The 18,930-nt window shown below is 39.3% G+C and overlaps 1 protein-coding gene across 1 annotated transcript in view; it reads right to left on the bottom strand.

Annotated features, from left to right (window-relative positions):
- Positions 1-18,930, bottom strand: part of LOC138852968 (cell adhesion molecule Dscam1-like) — a 454,532-nt gene that overhangs the window by 309,659 nt on the left and 125,943 nt on the right. Inside the window, exon 2 of the mRNA XM_070086852.1 lies at positions 10,145-10,250. Coding sequence (XP_069942953.1) covers positions 10,145-10,232 — 88 coding nt within the window. The 5' untranslated portion in view covers positions 10,233-10,250. The remainder of the gene's footprint in view (positions 1-10,144; positions 10,251-18,930) is intronic.

Here is an 18,930-nt window from a genome sequence, read left to right as displayed (position 1 = left end):
GCCAACCACCTAGATACCCATCAACTACACATCCCAGGGCAACATAAGTTAAGAGCAGGTCGCTCCTACCTGTCCCAGCTACTGGACTACTATGACAAGGTCCTGGATGCTTAAGTAGATAAACAAAATGCATATGTACATACACACACTTTACGAAAGCTTTCGACAAGTGTGACCATGTTGTAGTAACGCACAAAATGCGTGATAAAGGAATAACAGGAAAAGTTGGTAAGTTCCTGACAAATAGAACAAAAAGAGTAATAGTAAATAGAGTAAAGTCTGAGGCAGCTACGGTGAAAAACTCTTTTCCACAAGACACAGAACGCACACCAGGGTCGTCTTCGTCACACTCAGCCAGTCCTGCACGTCGTCTTCTGTAGTTTTTTCCTCCAGCCTAACACCAACCTGCATCCACGTGCGACAATATTTGCTTCTTTGGTTTTCTAGAGTAAGCACATTCCTGGCGCTTTTTGGTGTCATACACAAGGTAGCTAAGATAAAACACAGGTGTAATAATGCTAGGATGAGGAGAAGAACACTTACATTATTATTACCGAAACATCCGAACGTCTGTCCGGATGTTTCGGTAATAATTTTAGAATTTTGCTCTTTCCCAGAGCCTTTTCGGATACTGGCGAGGTTCGGATAATGTCAGGCCGTATATGCAAGGTATATATATATATATATATATATATATATATATATATATATATATATATATATATATATATATATATATATATATATATATATATATATATATATATATATATATATATATATATATATATATATATATATATATATATATATGTACTTGCATGTAATTGCTTGATGTACAAGTGCACACAATGTATGTTTATTGCTATTGTTCATATCTCAGTATGTGTTCATTACAATACATCAATAAATATTCACTCTAACTTTTATATGTATGTATACTGCCAGTAATGAAGCAAGGAGACACAGGTGAGTACATGTAAAACCTCAGGTGGATGGTGATCATTCGTATGCAACATAACTATTACTTTAAATACATTATCACGTCAATTGCAATCACGTTTTCGTTTTCTAAAAAAAAAATAGCTTATTAAAAATGTGAACACTTACACAAGAAACCAATAACTTTTGCCCCTATGGTTATCACCATCACCCTCAAAAAATCTACTCTGATGAAAATTGTGACTCTTGATATCACTATAACCATCCATGCAGTCAGAAGAGGATACAGATTTTTTCATTCAATCTCCATCCATTGAAGGAAGGTAACAACACCCTTACAGCAACACCATACGCTGTCCTGCAGTCACTCAAGGATGGTATTAGCTACCTAACACCACCACACACTTTGTCCTCCACCCAGAGAAAACCTTTCAGCACCATTTGGGTGCACAAGCTACCACTGATCCCTCTCAGAGAAAAACTATCAGCACCATACCCAAGGTAAACTTTTCTCCCTTTTGCCGTGATGGAAGCTATCAACTGCAAGCACAACCTTCACCCTTCACTCTCTGCCCAGGGAAAAACTATCAACAGCAGATGCTACCTCTACCCCCCACTCACCGCCCAGGGAAAAACTATCAACGGCAGACGCCACGACCAACCTCTGTCCTGAGGAGAAAAGTCTTTGATCTTTTAAGCAAAGTCAATCTGTTTTGAGAAGTTTGCCCAACCGTATTTTATAGTGAGGAAAGTGGAAGAGGGAGTGAAAGAAGGAATAGGCTGAGATGGAGAAGAAACTAAAAGGAAAGGATGTTCATTGGAACTACGAAAAGAAGGCGCGAGAGATGAAACTTAAAAATAAATAACGAAATATGGTGTAAAATATGCTTATAAGACGCAGATAACATAAATAACCAAAGTATATTGATCACAAAATGAGCTCTATCAAGTCAGTAGGGAATTACCGTGAAAAAAAAGCCGCAGAAACCTAACTGGCAGATTGTATTTAAACCATTGACTTTCGAAAATCAATCTGAAGATAAAGAAAATTTTTGCAGTATCATTTGTTTTCCTATATAATAAATAAAACTAAACTGACCTACGACATATTTTGTACAATTCGGCTAACATAAAGAAAAATACATCAGGTTAGGCTAGGTTTCTAAGACTGGTATCTTTCAAAAACATTTTTTTACACCTTGAGGGAAAAAATATATTTATTAATCTGAGAGTGAAAATTAAAGAAAGATCCAATTTTTAAGGGAGTTCGGCCAATTTGGCAAGTGCGAATTTTTAGGCTCGACGATGTACATATATGTCGTGCCGAATATATAAAACTGGTCAATTAGCAAGAACTCGTTTAAAATTAAGTCCTTTTTAAAATTTTCATTTATACGTTTAATAATATATATTTTTTTCATTTATGTTCATATAAAAATTAATGATTTTGTACCAAAAGATCCTTAGAAAACTTACCTATCCTTATTATAACCAGCACAATTTAATTTAGCCTAATTCATCTAAATATATTTTATATAAGTTTACAATAATTTAATAATAAACACACACAATGAAATACATTTTTCTCGTTGGATTCAGAATATTTTTTGCGAAATTATTGCTTACATAAATCTTCGCTTGCCCTATTCGGCAAGAAGTGCAAAAATCATCCTGAACCTAACGAGAAAATATATTTCTTTGCGTTTATTTGTTTATTAAATTACTGTAAACTTATCTAAAATATTTTTAGTTGGATTAGGCTAAATTAAATTGCGCTTGTTATAATAAGGTTAGCTAAGGTTTTTTTAAGGTTCTTTGGAACAAAATTATTAATTTTTACATTAACATAAATGAAAAAAATATACATTTAAACTTACAAGAGAAATTTTTAGAAAGTACTTAATTTTAAATGAGTTCTTGCTAATTGACCAGTTTTACCTACATGGTACGAAACACACGCACGCACACACACACACACACACACACACACACACACACACACACACACACACACACACACACACACACACACACACACACATACATCAGACAGGTCTACAAAGAGACCTGGACAGGCTGGAAGTGTGTCCAGCAACTGGCTCCTAGAATTCAACTCTGCCAAATGCAAAGTCATGAAGATCGGGGAAGGGCAAGGAAAACTGCAGGCAGAGTATAGGCTACGTGGCCAAAGACTGCAAACCTCACTCAAGGAGAAAGATCTGGGGGTGAGTAAAACACCGAGCACGTCGCCGGAAGCACACATCAACCAGATAACTGCTGCGGCATATGGGCGCCTGGCAAACCTGAGAATAGCGTTCTGATACCTCAGTAAGGAATCGTTCAAGATTCTATACACTGTTTACGTCAGGCCCATACCGGAGTACGCAGTACCAGTTTCGAACCCACACCTGGTCAAACACGTCAAAAAATTAGAAAAGTGCAAAGGTTTGCAACAAGGCTGGTTCAAGAGCCAAGGGGAATGTCCTACGAAGAAAGGTTAAGGGAAAATGGTCTGACGACACTGGAGGACAGGAGGGTCAGGGGAGACATGATAACGACATGCAAAATATTGAGTGGAATAGATAAGGTGGACAGAGACAGGATATTCCAGAGATGGGACTCAGAAACAAGGGGTCACATTGGAAGTTGAAGACTCAGATGAGCCAAAGGGATGTTAAGAAGTATTTCTTCAACCACAGAGCTGTTAGGAAGTGGAATAGTCTGGCAAGTGATGTAGTGGAGGCAGGAACCATAAGACGAGGTATGATGAAGCTCATGGAGCAGGGATAGGGAGGAACCAGTAGTGGTCAGTGAAGCGGCGGGGCCAGGAGCTGAGTCTCGACCCCCTGCAAGCACAATTAAGTGAATTACGTGAGTACACACACACACACACACATGTATATATATATATATATATATATATATATATATATATATATATATATATATATATATATATATATATATATATATATACACACATATATATATATATATATATATATATATATATATATATATATATATATATATATATATATATATATATATATATATATATTCGGGAAGAGGAAGAGAGAGAGAGAGAGAGAGAGAGAGAGCATGTTCATTGGCTGCCAAGATGGATGCTCCATATATTTCGCTAGGTTACAAGTGTTTAGCTTCATTTTCATCAGTTTTCACCGCTCGTATCCTCCGGTGACATTTTCTGCATAGACCGTTGCTTCTGAATGAACGATAGTGCAGTGAGTTGTGTAAGTGAGGATAGTGAAACAGAGGGTGAAATTGCTGAGGTGATATTCAACAGATATGATGGATGAAGTGTGTGTCTCAGCCGTGATGGCTGGTTGGGAGTGTAGGAGGTTCGTCCATGCCTTAACATAAGATTAGATTTGTTGGGAATTTAACCCTGACGAGGGTTGGTCTCTCAAGATATCCCAAAAAAGTCAGTGTCACCGAGGACTGTCTGTCTTTTCAATCCGAATTCGTCAGTCTTGTCGAGATGCGACCCACACCAATCGATTAACACCCAGGTACCTACTTATTGCTAGGTGAACACGCATGACAGGTGTAAGGCGAGTAACACCCTAGTACCTAGTTATTCTTAGGTGAACAGAGACAATAGGTGTAAGGAAACATGCCCAATGTTTCAATCCATGCCGGGGATTGAAACATGGACACTCAGTGTGTGAGGCGAGAACAATGCCAATAGAACCACAGGACAAACATCACTATGAATATTGTGAATTTCATAAGTATTGTGTTTAACAGGGACGGGGTCAATCAATCTAAGTGGCGCAATATGTGTTTGAGAATCATACAATACTGCAGGCAATGATACCTACGCCTAGTGAGTGTCTGAGACGTCTGGTCACCATTGTGTATGTCTGGTTAAAGAAAGAAGTGAGAAAAAAATTGTCTTCCAATAAAATTCCAAAAACTTAAACATTTCTGAGAAATTTTCAATACTGTACGATTTTTTAACTGTTAACGGCAAATTTAATATTTTAATGATGACATATAAAGAGAACTGAATAATTAATGTGGTGATATGGAGAATAATTAGATCTACGTCTTGAAACCAAGTTTCAGCCATTCAGAATTGAAGATGAACCCGCCCAAGAGGCAAGGATACACAAGAAAAATACGAGCTTACTCGACACTCTGGTGGGCAAAATACCCTTTAATATGATTTTTTTTATTTTTTAGCAATTTTCCGGAAACAATTTTCTTTAAAAACTTCATTATGTCAGCAAAACTTAGATTTAGTTAAATATTAACTAACATGATATGAAAGCTAACTTGCACCATAAGGATGCTTCCCTCACTTCCTCTCCCATGTCTTCTCTCCCACTCCTCAAGACCGCGGCTGGCCTGTCCAGGGGAGTTTCCATCAAGTGCTCCACCAATTTCACCCCGTCAGCTGAAGATACCAGGATCCCTTCTCACTGCTCTTGGAACAGAAAATTTCTCTGTGGAACTGTAGGTGAGTCTGAAGACAACTTTCTCCCATTCTCGAGAAACTACGGTCATTAGCACCACTCTTATCCCTGACCCCATACACCCTTGCTTCACTTCATCCACCCTTCCCCGCCGGTGTTTCTCCCACACTCACCTTCCCAGTAATGTTTCATGCAACATCAGGTGCCGAGGGATCTTCCCACCAGGACTAGCACGGAGGGAACCGACCAAAAGGCAACTATCAGATGTGTAACTGGGATTCTTCTCTCAATCTCACAGATGGAACCTTCCGTTCACACAATTAGTATTTGGGATCCTCCAGCTGGGAACAACCAACAGCACCTCCCAGTAGACAGAACGGACAACCAACTGATGTGAATTACTAGCGTCCTAAGTCAGAAAAGTAGGTGAGAGCCCCAGTTTAGAAAGAGAACTTGGAAGTGACGTTAGTGGTGGAAGACGGAGGCAGCAGACCTAGTATGGTATATGTGGTGTTGCAACATGTGTCCCCCAAGGAAGATACAATGAAAATCAGTGTGTGACCGATGAAATAAGCACAACAAATAGGAAAAAATTATATATATTGACGAAACAGAGGTAGAGGCACTATGTCAGGAGATCACCACAACGAGCTGGATAATCTACAGGTGTGAGCTCTGGGTAAATAAAAGTGGAGGAGTTACCACATGTTTTTATGAGCCTAATTTGTCTCAACTTGTGTGTGACCACATGTACTTCTCATATGATAATGATGCTGTTCAGTTCTGACTTTTTCCAGTTTATTCAGTGCCCAACAAGTCAGCTCACTGGTCCTTAGTCCAGCTTAAGTCAATATTACAAACACAGGAGTATTATTGTAGCATGTACACCTGCTCGTATCTTTGTCGTCATAATAACTAAGATGGGAATGAGCAAAAGGCAGCAAAGAGTGAGTTCTTAATATATTTCCTTCGTTAAATACGAAATCAAGTATATATACAATGTATATATACTATGTACAGAATAACAGGTTTGCAAGCAAGAGACACATTGAGAACTGTGAGCGACTAAACTTTAGGTAAGTTTGCAAATGTTGCTTCACGAGTCACAGACATTGTCTCATAACTTTGGTGGGCTTCCCTGTGATTGGGGGGTTGAACTGAGCCGTTTATCATAACGTGTGCCCACCCCCCTATCATACCCTTCACAGTTGGTTCGTATTATACAGTGCATTGTAAAGAATATTGTATAAAAAACGCTCCACATATAATATCAATTTTCGGGATTAGTTTCGAAACCGGATGCGTATTATCCCTGGTCAGTCAGATTGGCCAGGAGAGGACAGTGAGGTGTGTGTGTGTGGTAGTATGGGGAGCGCAGCACCTGGAGCAAGATGTCCTAAGACCTCACAGTTTGGTTTTTGTAGGGATAGTGTTTTTTTGATAAGTTTACACCCTAGATTATTTTATTGTTGTAAGTGCTCTCATGTTTACCTGTAAGGTACTAGTGTGCAGAGGCCTGTTTAAGTTTTAAGAGAGTACTCGTATGGAGTTTTTGCCTGTTGGTAGACAGACCGGCAAAAGGAGGGGTGTGTCATGGAGCCTCCCTGTTTGTAAATGTTTATATATTTTGTTTTACTGACTAGCAGCAGTGTGCAAGTGACCTAATGAGAGTGAGTAAAGGTGATGTTGTATATAAAGTAGAGTGTAGGTTGTATATTTTACTTTATTATTAATATATTATATTTTTGTATGAGTTTTTGTGTCCTTCCTTATAATAAATTTAATATTGTCTCCACACTTAATGTGAAGGTACAAGCTGGCCCTAGAGTGGTTTCTCTTTCTGTTTTAAATAATATAAATGCCCTTAGACTAATGTAAGTAAAAGTCCTGGCTCCTTTAGAAGCCAAGACTTTTATTTACGTTACGCAGTCACAAGTCGTAACAGTCACGTATTTGATTCTGAAACTCTTCGAAATGTGTATTTGGAGAATATTCCATAAAACTTTAAAGTTGTAGAGTGTTGTTGAGAGCTATACTAGGATCTTTTAAACATTATTTCATCGCGTTCCCATTCCTTCCCATTTAGTATTTCTTGAGCACTTATACACTCTAACAGAAGCTTTAATAACCTCCCCATCTAGTTACACTATTACTCGGAGGAAGGACTAGACAAATGAGGTATAAAAAATTTGGCAAGAAATTTTAAACCTGGAGGATCCTTTAAAACGATGCCTAGTGTCTGGCCTCTGAGAAACAGCAGGATTCTGAGAGAGATCTGTTCTGAGAGAAGACACAATATACTCCTGACTCCCAGGAGACGCCAAGTGCAGAGACTATGAATATGTAATTTAGTGAATTGTCTCAACAAGTCTGTGGACAGTAGGGAGTGAGAGAGAATTGCTCGGGTTTGACCGTTTTCAGTTGGATCGTTTGGCAAGGATTCCGATTATCTCTGTGAACTAGTCAGAGTGAGATCAGTAGTTCTTTCTGTCTCAGGAAATAGAAACTCTTTAATAATTCCTTATACAGAATGTGCAGAATACCTATGGTTGTAATGCTGACCGAAGTGTCTTGCAGAGTGCATATGGTTGCAATGCTGACCGAGGTGTCTTGCAGAGTACCTATGGTTGCAATGGTGACCGAGGTGTCTTGCAGAGTACCTATGGTTGCAATGCTGACCGAGGTGTCTTGCAGAGTACCTATGGTTGTAATGCTGACCAAGGTGTCTTTCAGAGTACCTACGGTTGTAATGCTGACCGAGGTGTCTTGCAGAGTGCATGTGGTTGTAATGCTGACCGAGGTGTCTTGAAGAGTACCTACGGTTGTAATGCTAACCGAGGTGTCTTGCAACTCTCTTACATGCTTGAGACTAAAGGATGTCTAATTATTCGATGTTTTTATGGTATATTTCATAGGAACAGGCATTGCATTTGTTTTATTACTTGAGAAGATCACTGACACCCTGGTTTTGCATACCAGAATCCCAGTTATTAAGTATTAATTCCGGTATCACTGCAGTGGATTCCATAATACGAATCACAATGAAAAACCTCTATCAGGGGCTTAATAAAAGTGATTCCGAAATAAGTTTTTACCACCAAAGGTGAGCCTGAGAATTTAATAAGCCATCATAACTAGTTCAGGAAGGCGAAAACATTAAACATAAACAACTTAATTAAAAATAATTCAATACACCTGGGATATGTGCATCTCTATAAATAATTAAATAATGCATAAAAATAATAAAAAAACCCATAATACTGTGACTGGAAGTATACACAGATTATCTCTACTACTGTTGCTCTTTCTGTTGCTTCTCACTCCATCCTCTGAACCTTGTGTCATTACCACTACTCCCTTCTTATTACAGCCTCTGCCACTTTTGTCTTTACTGTTACTACTACTGCTTCCACCACTACATCTACCACTACTTCTACCATTCCCTCTACCTCCTCTTGTTCTTCTGCCCCACCCCCTCTCGTGTATATACTAGCTTCCTCCCCTTCGCGCTTCTGTGTGACTATTTAATGGTACAAGTCGGATCCAAACGTCATCATAACTTTCAGTCTCCTATGTGTGGGTTGTGTATAGTGTAAGTAGTGATTATTCGTGAACAAAACCCAGTGTTCTCCCTCAAATATCAAATACGTTGACAGCATTGTGTATTTAAAATTTAAAAATGATTGAGTAATGTTTTTACACAATACGCAAATAACTCGTACATAGGAAAGAGAAGCTTATGTTGACGTTTCGCTGCGACTTTTTTCACCATTTTCACTATAGAGCAATATGCATGGTATATATGCAGTATAGCCCCCAGACATAGCCCCACTCCACAAGGGAGCAAGTAAAGCAATAACAAAGAGCTACGGACGGATACCGTTAACGTCCCATATAAAAATATTTGAAAGGGTGACTAATGAGGAGTGTGAGGTTATGGATGCCAAGGTTTGTGTTTGGGAGTGTGTTTATACTGTAAATGAATCAGCTGAGACCACGAAGGGAGAAGAATATATCATGGATACGTTATTTCATGGATCAGCAGGTGATGGCAAGTAGTGTAGTCAAAATGCCAGGATGTATCTATTGATGTTGAAAGAACGCATATTGAACTGTGCGATCATGTGTGTTTGTGGTAGCTGGGAAGAACTCGCCAGGCTGTTCCTTACTGAGCCCTATCTGAGTTATGTCGTCAAGGTTGGTGTATTTTAAGCATAGCTCAGAGTAGCGTTGGTGTTTATGTGAGAGAGAAGAGGGACCTTATGTATAACATGTCTTTCTCAGATTCTAAGCAGATTCCGGAGTACTTGATAAAGCTTAGCCTCGAACAAATCGTTGTATTAGAGGAAGCCTCTGCTACCAGGATCCATTTAACCACCAAAAATAAGTACAACCTTTTGAAACAATCGACATCAAACATGGAACAACAATAACTACCATCAATGATCCTTAGGAGGGCACACGTCATAAAATGAAACTACAGTCCCGATTACCATGCTATAAAGAAGAGAAAGTGAAGACAAAATATCCCTGTTTTTAAGATAAAAGTGTTCTTGATTAGTGGTGAACCTTCAGTCATAATGACACTCTTGTTGTGGATAGACTTTATGTCAACAAGCCATTCATTGACTACATATAAAATACATATACATGTAAAATGCATTTCATTGGAGACTGAACAATAGAATCTCCATATACACCCTAAGAAAACAAGAAGTGATCAAGAAAATGCGAGGCTACAGAGTATAATAACTACTCACCGAGGAGGAAGAGCAGCAGACGAGGTGTGGCAGTCAGCAGCAACTGGTTGATCAAGGCCAGAGTCAACCTGAATTGTGAAGTCGCCATCCTTCACCACAACACAACCTACAAGTCAAACATAACACATATAGGTCACCTGTGTTTACTTGTACGACAAAGAGAGAGAGAAAGAGTATATGTTAAACGAATATAAACGTTCAAATGAAACCTGACAAATGTTACGGTGACATGTCTTATTTTCTCTACATTTGCAAAATTTTCCTGGCTCTTCTGTTTTGACTTAGTTTCAAATTATTGGGCTCCTCTGTTTGATAATTTTATATTAAAATTACATTACTATTATCGCTAATTTAAAAAGTAATCTTCTCTGACCTCTTCGCTAGCCTATCCATGTGTCTGTAAGTACCTAGTCAATCAAGTATGATTTTGAAATGCATCTTCTGTGTCTCCGACCACTGTTTATCGCTTTAAATATTTACATGTTCAGGAAAAAATTATGTTTCCTTATTTCAGGGTATTCCTAAATTTTACGATTCATGAAAGCATTTTCTCGATTCGAGAATATTAATGAGTTTTCTGACAATGACAGCCGAGGACTGACTACTGAGGAGCTCTGCTTTTTAACTCACTTCTGTCTTTAACTCACTTCTGTCTTTAACTCACTTCTGTCTTGTATCCCTGTCGTTGCGTCTGATTTAGGAACTAATCGCCGATTAGGCTACATTTTAAACTCTATTTATTTATTAAGATATGGAACAGAGACCAAAAATCATCGCCCACATCTTTTAAAACACAAATTGTTATAACAATTTCAAGTTGCACTGACTCAAAAAGTAATATCTAATATGAGCTTTCCAAAATCTGTTTTTAAATGAACCAGTTTCACACCACTTAATGTCTTTTATAAAACTATTATTTATATTACAAATTAATACTAAAATCAACATTCTTCAGAATTTTGACTATTCTCGTTTTTCCCAAAATCCGCATGAGAAATTTTTTAATTTGTATTGTTCATACAAATGCCTAAAATGACCAAACACATACATTACAAATGTAAATAAAGTTTATACAATGATCGTCTTTATTTTATGAATGTTAGAATAAAGGGATCATTCCCTAATAATGGGGCTACAATTAAGGTTAATCTGCAACAGATTTAGAATTAAAATGAGTCTAACAATGTATAATGTTTATTCATTATAAGGATTGGCAGCTAAAAGCAAATATTGAATGGGTTTATATAGTAAAGAACCCAAAAAACACAATAGCGTGACTGGAACAATACACAAATAGTAGAGAGAGGAACTTACGACAACGTTTGTGTAGTACTGAAGACACGATTGAGAAAATGTCTTAAGTCTATTTAACACATCTTTGTTATTAATAAACTCATAAGCCAACTCAGTATTTTTGAAGCCAAAAATTGCTGAGATGAAATACGTTGTATTACAGAATATAATTCCAAATAGAAAACATTACGTATAACAATCCAAGACCTGGCACTTGTTTATCTATAAGGCATGGGAGGCATGGAGGAGGCAGTTACCAAGACCTGGCACTTGTTTTATCTCTATGGCATGGGAGGCATGGAGGAGGCAGTTACAAAGACCTGGCACTAGTTTATCTATAAGGCACGGGAGGCATGGAGGAGGCAGTTACCAAGATCTGCCACTAGTTTTATCTATATGGCACGGGAGGCATGGAGGAGACAGACCAAGTGATAAAATACTGAAGTGAAGTTCAGAAAGTGGGTCACATAATATATTCGTCGTGACGAATCATTGTCGAAATAGAGTGTTAAGCTGATAAATGTCCTTCATAGGGGATCAGGAAGATATTGTTAAATCCCATGAATTTCACAAGACAGTTTCGACTCTGTGGAAGTTAGGGTATAAGATTACTTTGCGTTAGAGGGAATTGGTGTACAGTACTGACACGATGAATAAAGACAAATGCAGAAAATTGCAATCTTTTATTGACATGTTTTACCTATTCGGCAGGACAATTTTTCACTTGCCTTATTCGGCAAGCAGATCGTTGCTATTTAAGCCAAAATCGCAAGCTTTACCTATTCGGAATGTCATACATATATATTGAAGAGGTTAACTAAAATTAACACAGATTTCCACTAGACAGGTGAAAACAAAAAGAGGTAATGGGAGGTGAGCCACTCTCTCAGAATATTTATTGCAACATCAGTAGGAATGTTGGTGAGAGCTGTGACAGCGAAGTATTTCATCAGTCTAGTGGATCTCTGTGTTAATTGTAACCTTTAAACTATATGGGCAACTGCTATGAACAAAGTTTTAGGATGGCAATGGACAGCTCACTCAGTGCTGTGCTCGCCATCCACTCCATGAAAAAGAGAGAGACCGAGAAATTCAGCATCCTGGACAAATATATGAGTGGGAGGGGCTGAGTTTGATTGGTGTCAAGGGGTACGGGAGTTATTTCTTGAGTAGCTTTAGGTAGATGTCGTTTTGATAAGGACCTGCCTCGTATGGGCCAGTAGGCCTTCTGCAGTGTTCCTACATTCTTATGTTCTTATGTTCTTATACCGTTTCCTGGCTAAGATACGTTTCACTACCCAGCATCTCGACAAGATCAGTGCTGTCGAGCTATCAGTAAAGTTTACACTGGATTTCGAAAAAAGACAACAAACTTTTTTTCCTTGATGTCCTCCTGTCTGCCAGTAGCGACGACCTTCTCTTCAAAGTATATAGATAATCCTTCCAACAAGGACGATATGATACACTTCTATTCACACCAGAACACCAGGACTAAAAGAGGTGTCCTTACTGCCTTCTTGAGAGCTGTTTGCATCTCCATCCTTTCTGTCCTTGAAGAGGAATACATCTACATAACACAAGTCTTCACACGTCTTCAGTTTCCATCTTTCTTCATCCGGGACTGTAGACTCAAGGCACAAGCTATTCTTAACAAATCCCCCACGGAACTGTTCTCTAAGTGGTTAAGAGCTCTTCTCTGTAATGATGTTGCCAAGGATACCCGCCAGGCACTTGCTAGAAACAACATAAACATTTCCACCGTAAATACATACTTTATTAAGGACCTCACTATGAGACGAAGTCCCACACCTTTGACTTCGACAACAGGCGTCTACACCATCACCTGTGGATAGTCACAAAAAATATGTATGGAAAACGGACAGAAATCTATCGGTCTTTCGGAATGAACATCGAAACGCCAGCAACAGAGACGACTTAAAAATTTCGGTAATCGCCGTCACCCACACCACAGAACATAATACTGGAAACTACAAAATTTCGAAAACATTAGCATGCATGATACTCAACCAGGCAGAACACCACCTACTTAACGACACAAGAATCACACGACTTCATTGTCTACCTGAACTCATCTTAAATATGCAATTTTTTCAGGTCATTATGTGTAACTCACACCCTACTCTATGCCTTTATATACTAATTAGAGAAGATTCAAGAATCCTACGTTTTGAAGAGTCTTCTTTGACAATGAGTCGTGAGCTACTGTAATTAATCAAGTGGCTCTGAGAGTTTCTTTGTATTCAGAAATGTGTGTGTATGAAAGTCTCTCTGTTTCTCCCCGGATATTTATTCATAGTCCAGCACACACCTACCGTTGTTTTGGCTTTGTGGTGCCCCTTACTGGTGATGTTCATGATTGCAGGGGAGGGGACGGTGGTTACTTGGAATTTAGTGATAGAGCGAATGTTGGAAATGTGTTTAAAAAGAAAGTTATTAGGGAGGACTATGTATGTATCTTCTCTCGGCTCTGTCATGTCTACGTGATGTGAAGATGTACTTACGGTGGCTGCAGTCTATAATGAAGTGACAAGGATAGTGAAGTTTAGAAAAGATATTTTCTAAGGAAGAGCATTCTTCAAGAAATTCACAGCTTTGGATACGAAGAGCGTATAGGAAAAAGCCTGTGATGAAGAGTCGCTTAGTCATGGTGTCGTGGTACCAGTAGTAGAGGGCTAGTAACCTCTTTTCCTGACCAATAAGATGAAGATCTTAAAGTTGGATGTCCTAACTCTGAGTTAATAGACTGTTACTTAGAGGACGCTGAGGATAAATATACCGTAAAAACCACTGTTGCTGTAGGAAAGGACAGTTACTCACTAGCACAGGACACAGGAGTGCCTTCTGTGTAATTTTCCTATTAGAAGCCCCGTAACTCAGTGGTATAGTACTGGACATGTTAATCTCAAGATCACGGTTAGAGCCCCCCGTCCACCTCTCTCTTCATTCATCGACAGTCGTTCATTATGACTAAATATTTTATTTTCGTATTCCAGCACGCAAATGCACAGGAGAGTGTTTAGTTTGATCTCAATATTCCCTGCCCATTCTACCAGAGCTATAGCTCAACCCTCACACCCATGACAAGGAAGAACTTAATCTCCCAACCAACGTAAAAATCCTACCATCAAGTAGAGTATACCACTAATTATGTCACTTCATTTCAAAGACATTCCCTATGAATATCAATGATGAAAACTAGTTTTTGGACATTTCATATATTTCATGACTTTTACCTCACATCATTACGTCTCTTCCATCTCTCATATCTTATTTCTTTTCTTCTCCACTTTTATTAAACTCATCTGCTCATCTTTCCTCGAGGTTACCTTCCCCTCGGTCTCAACTTCACCTCAGTGATGGAGGAAGTAACGCATTAGATGCAGTTTCCAGGCCGCCTCAAGTAGGTAAAAAATACCTAAATGTTTCATCAAGTCCAGGGAGCACTGGCCCGACCTCTTCCCTTTTTTCCAGTCCAAGTTTTAGGAGCGATTTTAGTTTTTTTAATGAAGTTGCTGGACAGAAAATTCTAATAATTACTGATTAGTGTTAATATTCGAGAGAGGATGCGTATTTTGGTGGTCGTGGTGGTTGTGGAATTAATAGTAGTGATGGCGGAGGTAGTAGTTGTGGTGGTGGTGGTGATGATGGTAGTAATTTTGGTGGTAGAGCAGATGGTGGTGTTTATTGTAGGAATGGTGGTGGTGATTGTCGTGGTAATTTTCATATTGGAGGTATTGGTTGTCGAGGTGTTGATATCAGTAATGGTGAAGAGTGTGATAATGGTGATGGTAGTGATAATGAATGCAGTAGTAGTAGTGTAGGTGGTATGATAGCAGAGAGGGTGGTGGTAATAGTGGTGATTATAGCAGTGACTGAAGGGGTAGTTACGGTGCAGATGGTGGTGGTCAGTCCCAAGGCGCCTTGGAAAGATTTCATCACACGTTATAAACATGATGAAAACCTTTTGCATGCATTTTCCTACAGACTGGGAAGAATCACTTCCTCTGTTGCTGTTCGCAGTGAGAGAAACTGTGCAGGAATCAACAGGGTACAGTCCATTTGAGCTAATCTTCAGGCACAATGAACGAGGTCCTCTGCGAGTGTTCAAGGAAGGATGGATGGGAGAAGACGCCTACATAGCACTGTACAATCTTTCTTCAAGGTTGCAGGTGGCCCGTCCAAGTTTCGCTCCTTCAATCCTGGAGACAAGGTGCTGGTACAGGAACCTTTACCTGGCCCCACCTTAAAAGCTATATTCATGGGACCAATGCAAATCATAAGTAAAATCTCTGATGTAAATTATGTGGTAGCTCCCCTTCATAAACCCACAAAAAATAAAATTTACTACACAAATCAGATTCAAATATTTAATAACCCACCTAAAGTCCCTGTAATGAGTCTGTCCTCTGCCTCTGTAGACGACCCTGCTTCCCTGCACACCATTCCAGAAATTCAAGTTAAGCTTCTTAATTCTGTCCTCCTCAGGGACCCTAGCCCTTTAATGTAGGGGCATTCTAAAATCAATCAATATGTCTAACTGCCCTCTTACAAACTTACCCTGACATATTTTTGGATGTCCCAAAAATATGTACCCTTGGATATCATGATGTAGATGTTGGAAACTCTAAGCCTATTAAACTCTCCCCCCTACAGAGCTAATCCTGAAAAACAGAAGCTACTTCAGCAGAGGTAGCATTTCTGTTAGCACACGGATTAGTGCAGGAGTCATCCTGTCCGTGGGCTTCACCGTGTATCCTTTTCAAGGGTAGGGGGGGCTCTTTGGCCCGGTGAAAGGGCTCTTGGTCCGAGGAATTAGACCTTTTGGTCCTCCTTCCTCAGACCGAACCTAATTACCCTCCCCCATCCCCCTTCCCTACCCCATTTTCTCCATCCTCCCTTTTTTCCCTTTCCTCCTCCTCCTCCCCATCCCTCCCTTATTCCCTTTCTATTTTTAGCCTTTGGGATTCTTCTCACAAGCACTCTAGCTCCTAGGTACGGGGAAGGGTACCGTGGCCCATCCCATTCCATTGAGGTCCTTGGCAGTGATGTAGTTTGCCGTGGAATTTGGATCACCTGGGAATGTCCCGATCCCTCCCCGGTCTCCCAGGGGGTGGCTTTGGGTGTCTTTTAGGTGGTGGGTGTATCTGCGGAGGCTATCTTTCGGATTCCGGGGAATGGTGGCCAGAGGAGGTATGCTTTGTGGCGGGTGTCCGGCAGCCCTCTCTATTGTCCACCGAGGTGGCTCGGCGGATGTGAGGTTGCTATCCTGGATTGCTGGTTTACTGGCATGAAGGGTTGGGTATGGCACGGGCTCCATGCCGCATCTTCACTACTTGCAGTGCTGAGGTCCTCAGGGGCACGGTGGGAGATTTACGGCCCTTTCATTCCTCCTAGGAGCTATTCCTCCACGTTCCCCACTTTTTTAATTCTTTTTTTATTTTCTTTCCTTTTTTCTATAAAAGGAAGGATTGACCTAACCATGGAGTTCCCAATCCATGAACCTGCACAGTCTGCTGAGACATGGGTCAGCAATTTTCTACAAAAAAAAAGTACAAAATCTCTGCAACAGAAAATTTCAAATTAAAGCTAAGAGACTAAGATACCCAGATAAAGGAATAGCATACTCAGGTTCATCAAAAACAAAAAATAAATACGAAAACAATACATATCGGGATTAATAGCCAAAGGACGTCCTAAAATCTATACATCAGTACGCTGGAATCTAATAAGTCTAAATAGCGATATTATGCAAGTAGATTTAATGAGATAAAATTGAATATGAAAAAGACCTGTAAAAGTCCCAGATACTGAGCTCTCGAAAGTTGACCAAAAACCAAAATTTATTGTAGTACCTAAAACAAATGAACTTCACATGTAGCCTGCTGAACCGCCTCTGTACTAAATAATTTCTTCCCAACTACCTGAACAAGCCTAGTCAGCAAAATCCCAAGTTTCAGTGACCAAGCTAGCAACTACTTTGCTGGCAATTTCTCAAACTCTCTTTATGCTAATTCTACTAAGCCTACTTCGATAATAAATTCACTGACAATCAAGTCAGAAAACTTAGCCAATTTATTGCCACTAATATTCGGAAAAGCAGATCATGTGCTGTAAACTTCTGTTGCGACAATGTTCATAAATCATTAGAGTTTAAAACTTTCTCAACAACACTTAAGACTACAAAAGTTTCCACAGTACATGAAGCTACCAACCACTATAAACAACTATATTCCTCTAACATTACACTTTCATATAAAATCTTCAAGAGTGACTGTGCTCTTTCCAGGTGTCCCACAAAATATTTAACCCCTACTAGTTTGGTTTGAGGGCATGACAAAATTTGCAAATGATACAATTATACGAATGTCTGGCTATTTATGCAGTTCCCGAAAAGAATGAAGATTCAATGTGCTAATTCATATACCTCAGACAGATTTGCATCTCTATAATAATTCTGGTTAGACAAATTTTCATTACAGGAGAAAACATACTCCCTCTTAAACTAAATCGTTATGGTATCAGAGATCATAAGAACATGAGAAGGAAGGCGTACTGCAGCAGGCATATTGGCCCGTGCTAGGTACGTCCGAGTCACTTACTGACCTTAGCTACTGGCCAAAGCTCAAAGCCACTGCGAAGTTAAAAATCCTACATTTTACAGCAGATACCATTGTCTCCATCAGGAGCATAAAGACGTCATCAGAGGTGTTCTCAGCTTTCCCCTTTTCCTCACATATTTGTGATTTCCAGTGCATCTAGTGTATTTCAACCTGCACTTTTTGCAGTTGACACAACCTTTGTTATCTCTCATTCAAATCCAAATTCCCTCAATAACACTGTAAATGAGACTCTCATAAGGATATCAACTCGGATTACTACCATCAGGCCATGGTGGCCCGTGGCCACACAGCTGCAAATGCCCAACTAAATAGTGATTAACGATTCTCACATTGTAAGAAGAAATGAGAGAAAATTCTTGGTCTACACCATAACAGAAACTTCAGATTCAACACGAACATCCAAAACGTTTACAAAAGATCTCAGAAGCAGTAGTCATCAACTCTAAGGTATGTTACTATGAATCAAACAGCACTATTCAGTACTTCTCTCACATCTATCTCTGACTCACCTATTGTATTTGCACCTGGGATCCACTGCAGCAAATCACCTAAAGCCAATTACCACCTCAACTTAAAGCGGCTGTCCCACTGATTTCCCAGTCTAGTGCCAGACAGCACGCTTCCCCATCCCCTTCTTTAAACTTTTAAACTTAAATAGTATATATAAGATTCACTCATACTAGTGTGCATACTATATTCAGTACAGTCAATTAAAATATAAACCCTTCATCGAACTTTTGCTGGCTAACAGTAAGATAACTCAAACACATAGTAGAAGAGGCAGAAATCTCTTTGATATTCCCTGTGGTCGAACCAACCTGAGTAAAAACTCAATGCGCTTAAAAAGGTTCT

This window comes from Cherax quadricarinatus, chromosome 19 (assembly GCF_038502225.1).
Source record: "Cherax quadricarinatus isolate ZL_2023a chromosome 19, ASM3850222v1, whole genome shotgun sequence".
NCBI lineage: Eukaryota > Metazoa > Arthropoda > Malacostraca > Decapoda > Parastacidae > Cherax > Cherax quadricarinatus.
The sequence above is the reverse complement of the archived record's forward strand: the minus strand, read 5'-3'. Positions and strand labels throughout refer to the sequence as shown.